General features: G+C 30.0%; 2 protein-coding genes across 4 annotated transcripts in view; one reads left to right on the top strand and one right to left on the bottom strand.

The window, feature by feature from the left end:
* Positions 1 to 246: 246 nt before the first annotated feature.
* LOC115242078 (ras-related protein Rab6) lies at positions 247 to 9,978 on the top strand. 2 transcript variants are annotated; one of them, XM_029818121.1, is made up of 6 exons: positions 247 to 599; positions 1,245 to 1,303; positions 2,512 to 2,671; positions 3,123 to 3,328; positions 3,442 to 3,508; positions 7,604 to 9,978. In XM_029818121.1, exons 1-6 carry the CDS (start codon positions 530 to 532, stop codon positions 7,675 to 7,677), a joined length of 636 nt encoding a protein of 211 aa, XP_029673981.1. In that variant the 5' UTR covers positions 247 to 529; the 3' UTR covers positions 7,678 to 9,978. The 2 variants fall into 2 exon arrangements, with proteins under 2 accessions (XP_029673981.1, XP_029673991.1); XM_029818131.1 differs by lacking the exon at positions 7,604 to 9,978 and adding an exon at positions 4,148 to 7,349 and having other exon boundaries at positions 256 to 599.
* A 3,474-nt stretch (positions 9,979 to 13,452) lies between these two features.
* Positions 13,453 to 15,266, bottom strand: part of LOC115242320 (neuroligin-4, Y-linked) — a 126,554-nt gene continuing 124,740 nt past the window's right edge. For both annotated transcript variants that reach the window (XM_029818537.1, XM_029818547.1), the window contains exon 12: positions 13,453 to 15,266. In XM_029818537.1, coding sequence (XP_029674397.1) covers positions 15,181 to 15,266 — 86 coding nt within the window. In that variant the 3' untranslated portion in view covers positions 13,453 to 15,180.

Raw genomic sequence — 15,266 nt, 5'->3', positions numbered from 1 at the left:
AAGATTTGCAAAAGTATGAAAGAAAAATGTAAAAGTTGAGCGAATATTTTAGAATAATCGGCTAAATTCAAAGGGACAAGCTTCATAAATTATGTTATCTGTTTCCTTTTGTAATTTCAGTATCAGTGTTAGCGACCATATTGTTTCCCAACGCTTAGGAACGATTTTCAATTGGTTTATCCAGGGGAACATTATATAGCTTACACATGAGAACATCTGTGTTCTACCGAACACACTTTCCCTTCCGGAAATCGGTGGCGCCGCGTTTTCCACTTCGCTTTCCAGTCGTCGCTACGTCACTTCCCGGTTAAACGTGGCCGCAAGGAGTGGCATCCAAGCTAGCGTCGCGAGCTGTCAAGCTGTAGAACCCGAGAGAGCTAGCGGAGAGACTGTTGAATCAGCCGGCGCAGCTGATCGGCTTAAATGACTCGGCGGGCCGGCCATTGAGCGTGTTATCGTTGCCTGCGTCGTTACCGGAACCCTCTTCAGGCCTGCCAAGTATCCGTTTCAGGCGAGCGAGAGACAAAACATGTCGTCCTCGGGCGATTTCGGCAATCCGTTGCGGAAGTTCAAGCTCGTCTTTTTGGGCGAGCAGAGCGGTGAGTGTCCCAATAGCAGTGTGCTAACAGTGTGTGTTCGCGTCGCGGTGTTCCTCGAATACGGATCGATCTCCCTCAAGTGGGATGCGCTTGACGCGAGACCCGGTTTCCTCGGTCAGCAGGCCCCTAATCGGGGTGACTACCCTTCGTCTGGTACCCTTCTAGGTTATAGATCAATATTCTCCATTGCCGCCGACTACACGGCGACGCGTCGCTGTGTTTTAAATTCTCGGTCATTTCGATCGCGCGTGCAGCGTTTAAATACGATGATCGAGTATATGTACGTCGGGTTGTATCTCGATAGGCGCGTTTAGCGTTAAATACAGAGCGATAAGCGGATTTTTAAAGTGTTTCTCGACGAAACTTCTTTTCGAGTTGAATGCTCTTTCAACATCTTTCCATTATTATTATAATAACAGGGAGAAAATTTAAATATTAATTTTGCTAACAATAAAAATTTAATCGATAGATCGTAATGTAAGAAAGATGTAAATTTTAAAAGAGGAAGATCATTTCCCCCGAGAGTCTTAGAAATTAAAATTTAAAATAAAGCTATAAAACTGGAATTTTGAGATAAAAGTTTGAGGGAAATTTAAAGTTGCAAATGTGAGTTGAATAAATGAGCCATGCAATTTTTTATTGCAGTCGGGAAGACGTCACTTATTACACGGTTTATGTACGACAGCTTTGACAACACATACCAGGTATGTAACGATTTAATCGTCTCTTAATTGTTAAAATCGAGTGTAAATTGATCATTTTTGTTGCATGTTTTAAATCTGCATAATTTTTGTCAAAATTTTTTTTATTGTATGTATGTTGTATATAGATTACATAGAAAATATTGTAGGCTTTATTTATGCTTTAAACTTATAGGACAATACACTAATATTTTAAATTTTACATGCAAACATTGTTAAATCTTTATTTCAAATTTATATTTTTTTAAATTAAATTTTGTAATCAATTTTATAAAATTTTGTTGTATCTATATTTTAATTTTTTATTTAATTTTATCCGTAATATCGGGTTTTGTTAAAAATGGATAAATTTTTGTGTGAGAGATAATTTCTTTGGTTGAAAAAGTTCAGCTGTCATTTATTGGCGTTATTTGTCACGATAGTAAAACCGGCTATCAATCCTGATAAAACCTACATTGAATGAGAACCATTGTATTTGATTATAAACTGTCATGCAATATTATCGTCAAATAATTATCGTCAAATTAATTTTTAATTACATGTCCATTGAAACATGGCTGTCAAATGTAATTTGTTATGTTTCGGATTGTTCGCTCGCTTTTTGTATCAATTGCACTTTCTACATATTTCGCTCGTTTCTTTTTTATATCATTTTCAGAATGCATGTAACTATGAATATTTCAAATGCAGAAGGTGTAAGAAAGTACAGTTAGAACGAATAGACGTAATGCTAGCAGGAGAGGCAGTAGGGAATCGAGATATCGACTTTTTCTGATCGACAAGGATAGAAAGAGAGATGGAGAAATTTGCAGAACACTGATAATTTATTTCTCGAATTATTATTATTAAATATTATGCACTTTTATAATAAATTATATTGCATTTTAGATTATATTATAATAAATTTTTAAATACATAGAAAATACACATAGAAGGAATAAAAAAATATGATTATTAATATTGCTTTAAACATAATTTCTATTATATATATGTGTATATAGTTAATATAATAATTAATTAGATATTGTTACTATTTTTTATTGTTATTATTTCAAATTATAAATACAGTGTCAATACTTGATACCAAATATAGCTTCAATTTTTTTCTTTATTTCTAAGGTTTATTTCTGAGCTCGATTTGTTTGCATTTTCATCGTTTTATATGATTAATAGAATAATTTTTAATATCGTGACATACCGATATGTTGCAGGCTACGATAGGTATAGACTTCTTAAGCAAAACTATGTATCTCGAGGATAGAACTGTCAGACTACAGCTGTGGGACACAGCGGGGCAAGAACGGTTCCGTTCTTTGATACCTAGTTACATCAGAGACTCCACAGTCGCTGTTGTTGTTTATGATATTACTAGTAAGCATCAAGTATATAAGGAATATACGGTGTCTTAGAAAGCTGTGTGCCAGCAGTCTCGAGTTTGATGCTTGAATGTAAAATTCTCTCGTGAATAGTACATATATTTTTTTAACATTATTCGTTATTTATTTATAAAAAATTTTACATAATTTTGTTTAAGCTTTGATTTTTTAATGTCATCTTTCTGAAAATTCTGGATTCTTAAATTTTAATTCTTCTCAATTAAAAGAAAATTTTTTTAACAAATTCCCGGGAGCAATACACTAATTTCGAGAGATTTTTCTTTCGGACCAAAATTTTTATAGATTATAATTTATTTAAACATATATTTATTCGATATTAATCAAAAACATGTAATAACATAATAACATAAATTTGGCTGCTGGCAAACGCTGTTATTGGTACACCCGATAAATGAATGATGAAATTAAGATTGCACATTTGTCAGACGCCAATTCGTTTCACCAAACATCCAAATGGATAGACGATGTGCGGACTGAAAGAGGAAGTGATGTGATAATTATGCTAGTGGGCAATAAAACAGATTTGAGTGATAAGAGGCAAGTTTCGACAGAGGAGGGCGAGCGGAAAGCAAAGGAATTAAATGTGATGTTTATCGAAACTAGTGCTAAGGCTGGCTACAATGTGAAACAGGTGATTATTTTTTTTTTTTTTTCATTCACATTCCATGTACGGAGAGATTTTTCTTGATGGCGATGGCGTGGAAGAACGAATAGGAGAATTACCATTGTTTTTAATTATTTTAGCTATTTAGAAGAGTAGCGGCGGCTTTGCCGGGTATGGACTCCACCGAAAACAAGCCACCCGAAGACAGTATCCTTTGCGTAAGATACTTACTGCACGCAATTTGCATGGCACATTTGCAGGAACGTTGCGGCGACTTCTCTCATTTCATGTGTACATAAACCCCATCTCACCCGTTACTTCGATTACCTCGAAAATATTCTACATTTTATTACTATCGAATCTTTTTATTCATGTTTTCTTTGAGTTGAAATAACACAAGTTGCTTTTTATTAATCTTGCAAATTTTCATTTTTCAATTAATTAATCACAATTACTAGTACTTCTTTTTAGGACATTGGACATGAAGTTCTTATCGCGCGTTATACATGTTTATTTATTTAATCTAATATTTTTTTTAGAAAAGACATCAAATATTTAATTTTCATTACCTTGGATTCTAATCTCTTCTCTCTCATAATATGTTCTGATTTCTTAGTAGACATTAAATATATCTTTATGTTTTATAATTTCTCTCTGTGTAAGCGTTAAAGAAATTAACTTTTCTTAATTCTTAAATTTCTCACATTTTTTAAAAGGACTCGTTAGCCATTCATTTCAATTTCTCGCTCTTAATTTCTGGACTGGATTTATTTGGCGATTTGCCGGATCTTCCATTTATTTATGTTAGACTTTTATGTTTTCCTTAATACGTGTTTTAATCCGTAGTGCAAGAGGTAGTGCTCAAGGATACTCCAATCGAACTGAAAGCCTCGGAGAGCAGTTGTGCATGCTAAGTCGTCGTCGGCCTGTACGGTAGCAGGGTATCGAATCGAATCGAAAGGGGCCTTTGTTAAGTTTCGACTAGGGCCCGAACCGTCCCAGACGGTTTTTTGGAGCGGTTTGGGAACCTCTTTCGAGAAATACAAATTAATTTTCAAAGGAAATTCTTGAGAAAGGTTTAATTTTTCGATTTTTTGAAATAAGCATTTATATATAAGTAAATATTACGATATATTAATATTATCACATGTATATATATGTACATATATATATTATAATTACAGATATTACAGATATTATACACTGTAATAATATTCATATATTATTATTTACTCAACAATATTATGATTTCTTCGAAAAAATCGATAAATTTTGTCTGAGAAATTTCCTTAGGAAAAACATATATATAAGATTATTATAATATATAAATGATATTTTAATACTATTAATTTATTAATTTACTTTTCTTTGAGATAATTCAAAGAAATATATTATTTTATTTCCGTTCGATGCCCTGATTGGTAGACAAGACGGAGCTAAGTTAACTTATAAGTTAATGACTCTTAGGACGTTAGGATACCGATTGTATTTGGCCTGTGCTTTTTCGCAGAGTTGGAAAACTCGTGGAAGGCTACGTGCACTAAAGCAGCAACGATTCTTATTAAAAGGAGAAAAAAAGTTTCACACACTATAGCTTAAGACTGCTTTTACACAATGACATGTTTTCGTATGCTAGCGGATCGTAAAAAGGACTGTTAACCCTCACGGCTTTAATTATTAGTGATTATATATGCTCTTGACCAGAATTATGGAGCATCTTTAATAGATTGCGAGGAGGTATATTAATCGATCTTTAAATTGAAGCAAATTGGAAGTAGTAAATTTTTTTTATGTTTTATTATTACCATAATTAAAATTATTTCAATGTGAATGTTATAATTAAATTATTTAAATTTTGAAAATTAAATTCTATGAAATATATTTGAATTAAGAATAATTTGAGTTGAAAGATTATTACTTAAAAACTTGTTGCATTGTCTAATTTAAAAGCTTATTAGTTTATTGATAGTGCTTCATATATTTTTGGACGAGAGAAATGCTATATTTATTACATATTTTATAGAAAAAGAGAAATTTATAAAATTTTATTTTTCTTTTTATTTCTATTATATAATCTTTTCTCCATTTATAGTATAAATCAAAGCTAGGAGGGTTAATATAGCCTTTATTAAGGTCTCAAAGTTCACCTAAGTTTATTTCGCTTGTTAATATAGATTGTCTAATATCGTACAGTATTTTTTACTCGTGTTATTAAATCAATAATTGCTCAAATTCACATTAAACAAATGATATAAAAATGGCATTTATCACATCCTTGTTTATCGGCGTTTCTAAGAACGAGATATTATTAATTGTCCTACACATTTGCAATAAAAGAAACGAAGACAGCTGCAATTTGCATTTACGATATTTAGCAACATTTGCATTGATTCAAAAATTACGAATTATAGAGTAAACGTTACACGTTGCGTAAATGCAGTCCCCTTCGAGATAATTGAATCACATTTTTCAACAAAAGATCAAGTTCTGATAGCTGATAATATATAAATCCTCGCTCTATCTAATGTTAGAAAAAGATATGACTAAAACTTAATGTATTAACCATTTTTCTTATCAAACTAAATTTAAATAAATAGACATCTATTAGCAAATTAATAAAAGACAAGAAAAGAAAGGGAAAAAAGAGGGAAGATATTTAAAAGAAATTTTTCTATGGAATTTGTGGATAATTAGCAGCTAATTCTATATCTCTTTTCTACAAATATTTTAAGAGTACGTAGTATAAATGACAATCCTGTACAGTTCCACATTTATTCGAGGTATTAATTCGAAGTTTTCTTTCGACAATTTATTATTTATATATTCTTTTTAGATTGACGCAATTTTGTTTAAAAAAATAAAAAGGAAAGAATCTTCTCTAAAATCACATATAAAAATATTAAATAAAATTTAAGATGTATATATAAAAAAAATTTTTGATTTCTTAAAAGTTAATTGTTTTAATGTCTCTTTTGTTTACAATTTCTCTATTAACTGTAATATTTTTATTTATGTAAAAAGAAAACTAAAATTAATAATATAAAAGAAATCTTATAAAACTATTATTTCTCATATTGGTTTTACGTCCATGACTTTTTTTATTTTTCCTTTTGTCCTATTTTTCCATCTGATTTTATCTTTATTCTTTAATTTATTTCTCTTAATGAATAGAATTTATTTTTTAAAATCTGTTTTAATTTATTTGTTTTTGCTTTGTGCTTGGCTTGCTGATTTTCTATTTAATTATTTTTTAAAAATTAGGATATTAAAAAAAAATCATAAAACATAAATATCGAAACAAGTTTACAAGAAAAAAATTATTAATATTAATTTTAATATTTTTGATGATTAACATAAAAAGTTCTGTGACTTCTTTAAAAATCTAAAAGAATATTTATTTTTTATATTAAATTTGAATTGAATGAATATATTTTGTTTTGATTGATAAAATATTAGTTTTAAATATTAAATTAAATTTAATGTCTGAACAAATTTTAATTAGATTCTTGAATTAAATTTCTTGTAAAATATATGTTTTTTTATTTTATTTTATAGCTTGTAATATTTTTTTCTGCGAGAGATTCGATACCTTAAGAAATTCGCATAATAAAAGTAGCGCTAGAAAATATTCTCCGTCCCGTTTTTGACTTTTATACACTCGATTGTCTCAGCTTTGATAGGAATTAACTCGCGCGCGCGTGCGATATTGTAATAATATTAAATCTATATGCTCTGATGAGAAAGAGAGGAATTATTAACTAAAGGAAAATTAAAGGGGGAAACTATTATATCGATTTGGCAGCGATAATTATCGAATCAGTAGATGATTAGTAGATGAATATCTAGAGATTTGATTAATACCAGAAAAAAAATTTGTCATTATTATAGTATCATTAAGAATTACACTGTATGTACTCTTTATCTGATTTGTAAGAGCTCATTGTAACGCCTCATCAACGCGCATTAATTAAGTTTAATACTACCAATCAAATGTTTACAAAGTGCAATAATGTATTTATTGACCAATAATATTGCCAAATTACAAAAATTGCATTAGTTTTCTAACAGTTTATTTCTCAAAACACACATTTTCCTTCTATTGGCATGATACAAAAAACATGGCACTGATCTAAAATATATTAGAATATATGATTTATAATTAATTTTTTTTAAGTAGACATATATATTTGTTTAATTCGTGAATTTTGAGAAAAACGCGTCGAGGATGAGCGGCGAGTTGAAATTGTCAATTGATCAGAACGTAAGTTGAAAAAGCCAGCACGCCTTAACACACAAAAACAGCTGTCGACTTGCAGAATCAATCGCCGATGCAGAACGGCTCCGAGTCGGAGGGCGAGAGCGGCTGCATCTGCTAGGAGGATTCGTCGTCTTTGCCCAAGAAGGGAGAAGAGGGCGGAAAAATTGCAGTCAATCTCCAGGCACGAATCACCATACCATTGCGAGACGCTGCTGGCTTCTTCTGACGTCGTTAAGGGAACAGGGAGCCCCTCGTCGCCGATTTCGGGCTCTAAGTATCGTTTCAAGTGCTACTAGACGAACTCGAGCGATATCTAATACTAGCTACTTGCGTTGCATTCGGGCGTTGGCTTCGTGCGAGAGAAAGGAGATCGCATCTTTTGTCAGGGTATTTCCACGTTTAAGCTTGAAAGCGTGATATCTGAGAAATCCACGTAAAGCTCTTTGCTCATTTAACTTTTCCTTCTTTTGCGCATCTAATTATATATATTTTCTAAAGAACGATTTTTTTGCATAGAATACATTTTGTATTTTAACTAATCATATTATAATTATATTATAAATTATTATTTTACAATTGCATCTTTATAATAAGTAATACATATACATAGTTTCACATAAAAAAAAATTATTATTATGAAATCGATTATCATAGAAAAAAAATTAAATATCGTTATTAACATAAAATTTATAATATTTTTAATATAAATTAGCTGATTGGCGCGAAAGGATTAAAGGGCTAAAGTATCATGTAATGGCGTTTTTATGATCATTAAGAATTTTTAAGTATTATCTTTCGATTTCTGATGAATTCTACGTATCATAATTTTTATAAAAAGTATTTAATCCTTTAAATAAGATCTTTGATGTAAGTAAATTAAATCTTGGATTTTGTAAGAGAAAACATTTCATTAATAATCTTGTATTTTTTAATATTATAATTCATATAATAATACGATAAAATGCTTCATAAAATGCAATCTTCAATTAAAAATTGGATTCCAAATTTAGTCTTTGAATAAATTTAATCTTATTAATAAAATGAAATCAATTTAATCTACAGAGAAATAAATAATATGATATTGATTGAAATTATCAGAAAATAATTTTAATATATTTTACTCGTAAGAATAAATGTTACAGCATTACGTGATGGCATTTTTTTTCAATTGCAAAGAGAAAATATTAATGATTGTTTTATTAAAGACCAGGTGCATTATACTTGATTAAAAATCGTCGTGGGGAAAGGATTAATTTATCTGGTTTTCGATTAGTGTGGAGATCACTGCTACATCCTTTCAAGTTTAAGCACACTGTCTCTTCGTTCGGAGATTCTGTACGTAACTAAAAAAATGCGCACAAAACACCGAAGCTTGCAAAAGGGTAGTTTGTTTGTGTACTTAAATCAGGAAGGGAGGAAAAAACACAAGGGAAGAGTATGACTGAAAGTAATCATCCTCGGTGGAGTTAATTAAGTCGCTATACTAAGCTAATTACGATGAGTTCGCGAGTTTCTCAAAGACAGCACGTTTATCGAAGCGAAGTGTCGTTTGTTCGAGGATATATTTCTAATGTACCGTGTATTACGAATCTTTATAGACGTTTTTCAATATCTCTTGATAATAAGCGACTCTCTACTTGATAACGAGATTCAAGTCTGTAGGCCGACGGTGGATACGCAAGTGCGCACAAACGACCAAACTCACTCAACACGATCTTTTTTTATTCTAGGCCGTCGCCTTTTCTGAAATCTTGTAATATTCTGGATATCAAACTGTTAAATTTCCACTCCAAGAAAAGTGATATAAGAACTACGAATTGTCTGAGAAAATGTCTAAAAAGTTATTAATTCACATTTCAATTATGTGAATAATTAAATTTAGGAATTTAAATTATTAATAACTTTTAGTTTTTTTTAAAACTATATTATATATAGAGATATATGCAAATTTAGATTATTAATATCTATAAATTCAGGTTTTTCAAACACGATTGATTAATAGAAACAATATATACATATGTAAATATAAAATACATTTAAATTAGTTTTAATAAATTTCAGTAAAATTTCAGAAATTATTAAATTGAATTGGGATTATTCGTAATGTTTGGCCGTTTGTACAAAGAGAAATGCCTACGCTACGCCAAACGTAAACACTCGTCGAATATTTCTCTAGAAGATGATTAATCGAGGCTTGTCGGAGAAATAAATTATTAGCCGTGCTTGACGCGAGATCTTTACAAAACCCTGTAGCAACGTCTCTATCCTTTTGCACTTAAAGATTGTTTAATCGCGACAAGTTTTATTATTATTTTAAATAAGATATCAAATTTATATACTTAAATGTTTTTTTATATTATTCAATAGCATATATTTATTTTTTTGCGTATATTAAAAAAATATAATAAAATTTAATAAATTCAAATTTATAATATTAATAAAATAATTAATTGACTTAGAATGCAGAATAAAAATTAATTTAATTTTAAAAATTAATTAATTTTTGTAAAGAGGAGGACTTCTCTTTGTTTTCAATGTAAAAAATAAAAATTTTTAGAGACTTTTTAATAATGGAGCAAATTTTATAAAATTTTATATATGTATGTTTAATTTTTAAAAATTAAAAGAAATTTATATAGTGCAAACGGATAGATGCGCTAAAATGTTTCTCTAGCCAGCTCCTATATAACGTGTCTTGTAGCGTTAATCCGACATTATTGCACAGCAATATTGAGTATATATCGCGAAATGGTTTTTTCGAGCACTATTTCGAGGCCACACATCCGAGGACGAATCTAGCAAGTTTCACAATTAAATTAGAAAAAAATGTAAAAACTCAATTACTTTCACGCGAAGCTTCATCGTAATCATCACCGTATGTATGTTAAATTTGTATGTTACTGTGATTATGATTTGTTAGCACAAATATAATATAATGATCCAACGTTACGAATCAATCAATCATCTCACCAATTAATTCCACCATCATTATTGATATAATTAATTAATATATAATATATGATATAATATTACATATTAATTAATTTATTGATTTTTACATATAAGTTAAGGTTAAATATGTTAAATTTTATTGGAGGGATTTATTGAAAATTTAGATTATATAATTAAATACATATTGATTTAATAATTAAATTAATTGAGAGTAATTTCATTTTTTATCATATTTCAAAAATATACTTTTAAATTGATTTGCAGACAATTATTTTTTAAGCGGCACAAAATTCATTTACATCACGAAAAAATATTCGTAAAATTGTCCAGATTTAAAAAATAAAATTGCTTTGTAGATCCTTTTTTAGACGTATTTCTATTTAATTTGTTCAGCAAAAGACATTTGCCCGCAATAATTTAAAATCACAAAGAAATAAAAAAAGGAAAATTAATAAAAAAAGCTATTGAGTTTATAAATTTGCAAACATTTATATATAAGTTCTTTAAGAATGAAATGCAATGTGTGATTTTTGCAAAAATAAAACAATAGTTATATATAATGTTCGCGATAGAGATCTGAAAAAATCGAAGGAATGATGAGAACGAAAAAGTTGCGGGCAGTGTCTTTCACATGTAATGTAACTGATAAGTAAACCGACGTATGTGCCGATCTAGTCGAAATGGTCGAAATTATTGGCGTGTAACGAATCGGACAGTCACTTTAATTGCTCATTAATTAATTGATATTTAACTGCCGTTAAATGTTTGCCTTTCGGCAAACAGTCTACGTATATGTAATTAAGAAATATTAAATATTGAATATATCTTTTCTTGTTTGCAATTTAATATGTACAATTAGATTAATTTTTTAAAATTCAATATAAATCTAAGAAATTATAAAATTTATGAATTTTTTTATATTTATTGTTAAAAGATTAAGAGTTTTATTTGATATTAATATTAATATTTTACATCAAAACATTATATATATCAAAACATTATATATTTAATATTAATATCAATGTTACTAAATTTAATATATTTATATTATTCTGATTTAACGTTAATATCAATGTTTACTATTAATATTATTATTTGATATCTGATATAATGTAAGAAACTTGATAGCAGCAGTTAGCTCTAATTAGGCTAATTAAATCGGGATGATAGTCAAAAACGAACGTTCCGGCTAGACCGAAGCCTTAAGTGCATTTACGATTCTTATTATGTATATTATACAAAGAAATATAAATATAAAAATATTTCAAAATAAGCTCTCTTTGTGATAGAAGTATTTTGCGAGATGGCGTGGTTATTGTTTTGGAGCGGTTTTGTTATTGTTTCTTGTTTACTGTAGCATAAGACAAGGTCCTAGTCGGGTAGCAACAGATTATCGTTTCAGCTTTCGCGCTATGTAGTTGTTGCATGCACAGATATTGTATTATTGTAAAGTAGAATACAGGATAGCAAGTTTTGTATACATATAAACATTTTTGTGAACGAATCACGATCAGAGGAACGAAAATGACTGGTAATTATGTGATGTGAAGAAACGGGCAATGCTCTTTGTTTTTTATATAATATCGCACATAGTACTTATTGAAATATAATGAAATCAATTAACAGCTGCTTAAATGTGAATCTTGTGTGTGCGTGTGTGTTAATATTATATATATTATAAGATAAATATGCTATTCCCCTCATCATTATAATTTCAAGTTTTAATAATTTATTTCCAATTTGTATTTAAATCTTTAAATCTTATACTATCTAATTTCTATTTAATTTTTATATTGTATGTATCAAATTACACACAATGACATATCATGACGTTTTTAATTAATAATTTTAAAAGCGATCTCTGATTAGTTTCGAAGAAAAGCGAGAGAAAAAGAATGGTAGCATTCGCTTTTAACTGCCATTATAAAAGCAAACTGAAAGCGCGTCTCTGATCGTAAGGTTCGTTTGTCAAAGGCAAAGAAATCAACCTCATCTTTTTGTACCTTGTGTCTTAGATAAGGTCTCGTGTTAGTCCGAATCGAGGTTTGCAAATAAAGTTTTGCAAGCTTGTCATATCATGTGTGTCGCGACTATTTAAACCTTAAAGCTTCAACGAATAAGTGAGAATAAAATTTTATGTTCACCAAATCAAAATTATGCGCACGTTTACTCTGCTAAAAATCTCTGAGATTCCTAGAAATATCTTTATCAAAACTCCATCCTTATTAAAAAATATATTGCTCTTTTTTACGTTCTTTTATGTATATATTAATAGTATATTTTAATTTATATTTAAATAATCTCTATTTTTTAAAGAATAATCAATTAAATGATAGCATCATTTTTGAATTGATCTTTTTGTGAACTGATAAGACCGGGCGTTTTGTTTTCGGGAAAGGTTGGATTGAGGCAATCAATAATTTATTATATAGTTTATTGTAATGTCAATTATATACAAATTTAAAATTACGTCCAGTGTGCTTCCGACCACGTTGACATACCGTTTTTCTGTCGTCGACGTGCAATATTATTACAATCGGAGCTATTCCCGAGCTCCTCGCTGGTTCTTCACTCGTTAACAGCGCGTCAGCGACAGACTTAAGCTTAATTAACTCTTATTTACAGTCGAAATCGCGCTCGAAAGTCTCTTCAGCAGTCTGTCGCCGTTTGTGAGAAACCTTCCGTTAATCCTTGAAAAATTGAACAACTCCAAATTTAATCCTTCTTTCTTTTCGTAATTTGGTAAATTTAAAAATAATGAAACCGACAATTATAATAAAATTAAAATACTTGAAGAAATAATGTTCAATAAAGTTTGTATAATATAGCTAATTCTTATGCGAATGCCTGCCTCGCATAGTTTTTTTAAAATGTTTAAATCTTAAATAAGAAGAATTGATTAAATTTGCAATTGCTCTATTTTTATAAAACGTTTTCTTTCTTTTTTTTTGTATCGCAGTAGCTTTTCGTTCTCAAAAATTCTGATTAACCGCGATTTTTCATTCAACGATCTGCAATTTCTCCTCGAATCGCGATCGTTTGGCAGTATACTGTTGAGTACCGTCGATCATTTGACTTCCTTTTATTCTTATTGTAAAAAAGATTGTTCGATTGATACGCGATCGCCCGTTTAACCCTTTTATTCTCAGATAATTATTCGTTCTTTTCTGCAAAACTCTTTATCATGATTTAGTGTCATAATATACTTTGCAGAAAAAATAACAAATTGTCGTCTTGTGCAATAATTAGGAACAAAATTTTTATTACAAATTTTAATAAAATTGTTGCATTGCAAATTTATTTATTGTGAAAATATCAAATTACATGATCATTTTGAGAAGGAAAGGGTTAGTTCAGATTTTAATTGAGCATTTGAACGATCGACGTCATGGAAATAAGTCATCGTGGCAGCGACTCGAATCATTATCATGATCATTATCACTCGGAAGAACGAGGATAGTATCGGCACGACTCAAATCGATTCGAACCTTCAGTCTATATTATATGGAAAAACAATGAAAGAGAGAAAAAATAAAATAAAAGTCTATTGTGTAGAAATATTGCTAATTTTTGCTAAAATAATTATTTAAAAAAATTAATTAATTAAAGTTCAAAAGACATGTGTGTGCGTAAAAAAAGGGATTAATGTTCAACAATTTGAATCCTTAAATATAAAATAAAAAGCAAAATAAAATAGGATTAATAAAATAAAATAAAATAAAATAAATATAAGATAAATAATAAAATTAAGTAATATAACCAAAAATATTTATCAAAATGTGTAGACAAAACTTAAAGAAAGTAATTAAACAAATCGTGCGTTATATTAATAAAAATTAACGTTGATTCGATACATGAACAATTTTTGGAATCATTCTTAGAAAGATTATTCCAAAATTCTCTTCTCTCGAAGGTGAAGAGTTCTATTTAACGCGCATATTTCGTCAAAGACTATGTAATTTTCGGCAGTTGGTCGCACAAATTCGAAAGGTAGAAAACGATAACAGTATAGCGTCGCCACTAACATGGGGACATAGCGAACGGAAGCAAAGCTTCCGGACCCAAGTTTTTCGGATCCCGCAGTCTTATTTGGCTCTATACAAAAGCCTCTAGCGCGGATTTGACTTCCGGGCACAAAATCTCAGCTACGTCGCCGCACATTAACACGTACTTCTCGCATAACAATGAAGGTCCTTCATTCGCTTTTTTTTTTCTTTATCACTTCCTATCTATCGACAAAGTCACGATCGTTTCGAGAAAAATTTTATAGAGTTATCCCGTTTGCCATCGAGTGTCACGGAGAACATTATTATCGGAATGATTCCTTATTTTGACTTCATGTTTCGTTTCGGGATCTTAATTTTCTTGTCATATTTCTCTTCAGGGTTCCATTCGCAATTAGACCGATGACGAATAACGCCGGACAACTTCAAACTCTCGACGATTTCAGAAGCTTAATCTAAAAGTTTTGGTATCCGTTATAGCCCGGTTCTCAGCTTCTTTTCATCACCTGAAAAACGATCGTGTTCCATCTTTAGAGTCTTGGTGACGTTCATTATCAAACTGACAATGAAAACTTTATTTTAAAATGATTTTTGACGATCGGCGATTTCGGGATTCTAACTCGCGGCGTAGAATATTAATTCATCGGCCGCGCTGTCTCCTAGAGTCAGACTCTCAGCTCTTCCATAACCTGGGGATGATTGTGTCCCTTCTTCAGGGTCCCGGTGCCGCTCATGGCCAGGCTTTCCTGCT

The sequence above is a fragment of the Formica exsecta genome, unplaced genomic scaffold, assembly GCF_003651465.1.
Source record: "Formica exsecta isolate Colony F162 unplaced genomic scaffold, ASM365146v1 scaffold120, whole genome shotgun sequence".
Classification (NCBI taxonomy): Eukaryota; Metazoa; Arthropoda; class Insecta; order Hymenoptera; family Formicidae; genus Formica; species Formica exsecta.
Note: the sequence above shows the minus strand (reverse complement) of the source record. Positions and strands in the feature narration are given on the sequence as shown.

Coding starts and splice junctions, on each gene's coding strand:
- LOC115242078 (XM_029818121.1), top strand. CDS start 530: ATGTCGTCCTCGGGCGATTTCGGCAATCCGTTGCGGAAGTTCAAGCTC. Junction 1,304..2,511: donor GCTTTGACAACACATACCAG/GTATGTAACGAT, acceptor GATATGTTGCAG/GCTACGATAGGTATAGACTT. Junction 2,672..3,122: donor TGTTGTTTATGATATTACTA/GTAAGCATCAAG, acceptor CACATTTGTCAG/ACGCCAATTCGTTTCACCAA.